Consider the following 3,602-nt stretch of genomic DNA (forward strand, 5'->3'; position numbering starts at 1 on the left):
GTCTGTTCGTCGAAATATTGTGTGGGAAAGCGTCAGCTTGGAGTGAAGAGGAGCATACTCTGAGCTGGGGAAAATAGGCATGAATATTGATAGCTGGTTAGAGGCTAGTTAGCCTCCTTGCTCCCTTGTGTTTCTTGAGATGGTGGTTGTTATGTAATGGGCCGTGTGCACACCTGTGCAGACCCCTGCCTGGGCATTGGCGGTGGCCGATATGTGAGTTGCCTGCTACTGTGTGTGTGATACCTGGGTCGGTCCCTGCCCAGGTCAGGGACTGCCTGAGGGGACGACCCTCCTGTCGTCCCCACCACCGTGCTACAATACAGTCAGTCGGAACCGAGCGGTGGTGTGTCGATGGTGGGCCGCGAGACATAACATTGGCGACGAGCGGAGTGAGGACGGAGCCATGCCGTTGGGGAAGATTGAAGAATTTCACCAAGGACAAGATAACTGGGAAGAGTATGCGGAAAGGTTGGACCAATTCTTCGTGGCTAATGACATCCAGGACGATGCTAAGAAGAGGGCCATTCTTCTCAGCAGCATGGGAGCTCGGACATACGGTACGGTAAGATCGCTGTTGTCACCGAAGAAACCAAATGAGGTGACGTATGTCATGATTGTTGAAACATTGAGCAAGCAATTTTGTCCGCCCACATCGGTAACTGTCGCAAGATATCGGTTCTTTTCCTGTTGTCGAGTACAGTCAGAGTCTGTTCAGGAGTTTGTGGCGCGCCTGCGACAGCTGTCACGGGATTGCAAATTCGAATCGTTTCTTGATCAAATGATCAGAGACCGGCTGGTGTGTGGAGTTAACTCTGACCCCATTCAGCGCAGGTTGCTGGCAGAAGCTGAGCTGACTTTGCCGCAGGCAATCAAGATTGCTGTGGCAACGGAAACAGCAGGTCAAAACCTACAGGAGCTGGCAGGAGCTGGCCAGCCGGTGGTGTCCGCTACGGGGGAGACGGCAGTGAACCGTGTCCGGACGGGCCCGTCAGCCTCACAGCGGACCAGCCAGGAGCGACACAACGCCAGTAAGCAAGCGCGGCATGAAGGTGAGAGATGCTGGCGCTGTTTGAATAGAACGCACTCTGAATCCGAATGCTACTTTAAACGTAAGCGCTGCTTCCAGTGTTCCAAGTACGGGCATACTTCGGCCGCTCACCGGGCAGGGACGGTGAAACATGTTGGGTCGGAGGTGGTCCGTCAGGAGGAGGGCGATGGTGCAGGATCTGGGGAAGAGCAGAGTGTGATGGAGGCAGACACTGAAGAATGTGACTTTATCGGGGAGGTTTTTCAGTGTCGGGAGCGGATTCATGTGGTGAAAAGCCGGCCTCCGATCATGCTGGACATGTCGCTGGATGGGCGTGATGTCAGGATGGAGCTTGACACGGGTGCATCTGTATCCGTCTGTTCGTTCAGCAGGTTTCAAGAGCTCTGGCCGGAGAAGAAACGCCGTCTGCAGCCGTGCAGCCTCATCCTACACACCTTCTCAGGCGAGCCTTTGAAGGTCCGAGGTGAGGTGCAGATGGACGTGGTGTACCGGGGAGAGTCGTTTAGCCTGCCCCTGGTAGTAGTTGATGGGACAGGGCCGCTGCTCTTCGGCAGGAACTGGTTGGAGAGCATCAGACTGGACTGGAGAACCATCTGCATGGTGACGACGCAGACGCTGGGAAGCGGAGTTGAGTCTGTGCTGCATAAGTACTCTGATGTGTTTGCGGATGAGTTGGGATGTGCGAAGGGGATTGTGGTAGATATCCCGATTGACCCAGACACACGCCCCATCTTCTACAAGCCCAGACCGGTACCGCTGGCGTACCGTGCTGCTGTCGACGCCGAGCTGGACCGTCAGATCCGGGCCGGGCTGCTGGAACCGGTGAAACACTGCACGTGGGCTGCACCGATCGTCACTGCACTGAAGGCGTCAGGTGAGGTCCGTCTCTGTGGTGATTATCGGTTAACGGTCTAGCGGAGCGTTGTGTGCAGACGGTGAAGCAGGGCCTGAGAAAGCAGAAACATGGCAGCATGGACACGAAAATCTGCCGGTTTCTGTTTACCTACCGTACCTCTCCTCACAGCACAACGGCGCAGACTCCAGCAGAGCTGATGATGGGCCGACGTTTGCGGACTCGTATGGATTGTTTACTGCCTGACCTACAGGACCGTGTGTCAGCCGCACAGCAGCAGATGAAGGAGAGATATGACCGTCGGTCACAGGATCGTGTTCTAACCCCTGGAATGCGTGTCTGGGTGTCACAGGTCTCCGGACTGGCCGGCGTCGGACGGGGAACACGCTGGCTCCCGGGACACTGCGTGAGCCGCTCTGGATCCAAGATCACTGTTCGTCTGGAGGACGGCCGCGTGATACAGCGCCACCTAGACTTCGTGGTGCCCAGCGGGTCTAGCCGTCAGATGAAGCTGCCCGATGAGCCGACGCCGTCCATGCCGCCGGGTTGGATGCAGCCGCCTCCGCCTGGGACACCGCTTTCCGAGGAGGGAAGAGGACGACTCGCCGCACCAGCGGAGAGGGATCCCGCGGCCGGGGGGCCGCCGGGGACCAGGGCCGCGTCCGCGGCGCCGCTGCCCCCGCCGCCGCCGTCTGCGGATCCAGGGACCACTCAGCCGGGGGACGCCGAGACGCCGCCGCCGTCCCCGCCGCGGCCGCCGTCTGCGGCTCAGTGTACCACTCAGCCGCAGCCTGATGATCCGCCGCGTCGCTATAACTTGAGGCCGAGGCCGATACTAAGAAAATAGGGTGGAGAGGTGTTATGTAATGGGCCGTGTGCACACCTGTGCAGACCCCTGCCTGGGCATTGGCGGTGGCCGATATGTGAGTTGCCTGCTACTGTGTGTGTGATACCTGGGTCGGTCCCTGCCCAGGTCAGGGACTGCCTGAGGGGACGACCCTCCTGTCGTCCCCACCACCGTGCTACAATACAGTCAGTCGGAACCGAGCGGTGGTGTGTCGATGGTGGGCCGCGAGACATAACAGTGGTATTGGTTGGATATTTGCGAAGTTAATCATTTACGTTCCCATAGCATTAATGAATTGCTAGTTTGGATTTTTTAAGTGTTAACAATACGACTGAATGGTTACGTAATACACAGCTGATATATTTGCAGCTGGGCAGGAGACTGCTTTCAGTAACCATAAAAAGGTGCACCAATACCTAACCTCAACCAATTGAAGAATTTGATAGTTACGAAATCTCTGTTTTTAGAAATAGGTTCAGAGGGCCAGGTGCATCGGAATGCGATTCTAACCATTTGGTATTTCTTTCATGTGAATCCTTATTGTTTTTTTTCTTCAAGATACCACGGTAACAAGAGATTACGGCGGATGAAAAATATGCACTCCTCACTAGTATCATCTCCCGCTAAGCTGGCTCACTAGGAAGTTAGTCTTTTGCCCACCTATTTATTATAAAACTGTGCTTCTTTCTTAGTCTGTTTTGCTGCGTGCGTGTTTGTGAGAATAAGAGACTTGGCAAATTATTTATACGTGTTGAAGACACCGGTATGATCGGACTGGCTGATATATTAGTTTTCATTATTACATGGCTCGTATGTAAACTGGGCGTGTGGTATTTTTGACTGTTGGCCGCAAT

General features: G+C 55.2%; 1 protein-coding gene across 1 annotated transcript; it reads left to right on the forward strand.

Annotated features, from left to right (window-relative positions):
- The first annotated feature begins 1,086 nt into the window (after positions 1 to 1,086).
- On the forward strand, positions 1,087 to 1,963 carry LOC122370233 (uncharacterized protein K02A2.6-like). The gene has a single exon (XM_043345658.1). The coding sequence runs from the start codon at positions 1,247 to 1,249 to the stop codon at positions 1,961 to 1,963; it is 717 nt and encodes a 238-aa protein (XP_043201593.1). The 5' UTR covers positions 1,087 to 1,246.
- The last annotated feature ends 1,639 nt before the right edge of the window (positions 1,964 to 3,602 follow it).

The sequence above is a fragment of the Amphibalanus amphitrite genome, unplaced genomic scaffold (genome assembly GCF_019059575.1).
Source record: "Amphibalanus amphitrite isolate SeventyFive unplaced genomic scaffold, NRLGWU_Aamphi_draft 001112F_arrow, whole genome shotgun sequence".
Taxonomy (NCBI): domain Eukaryota; kingdom Metazoa; phylum Arthropoda; class Thecostraca; order Balanomorpha; family Balanidae; genus Amphibalanus; species Amphibalanus amphitrite.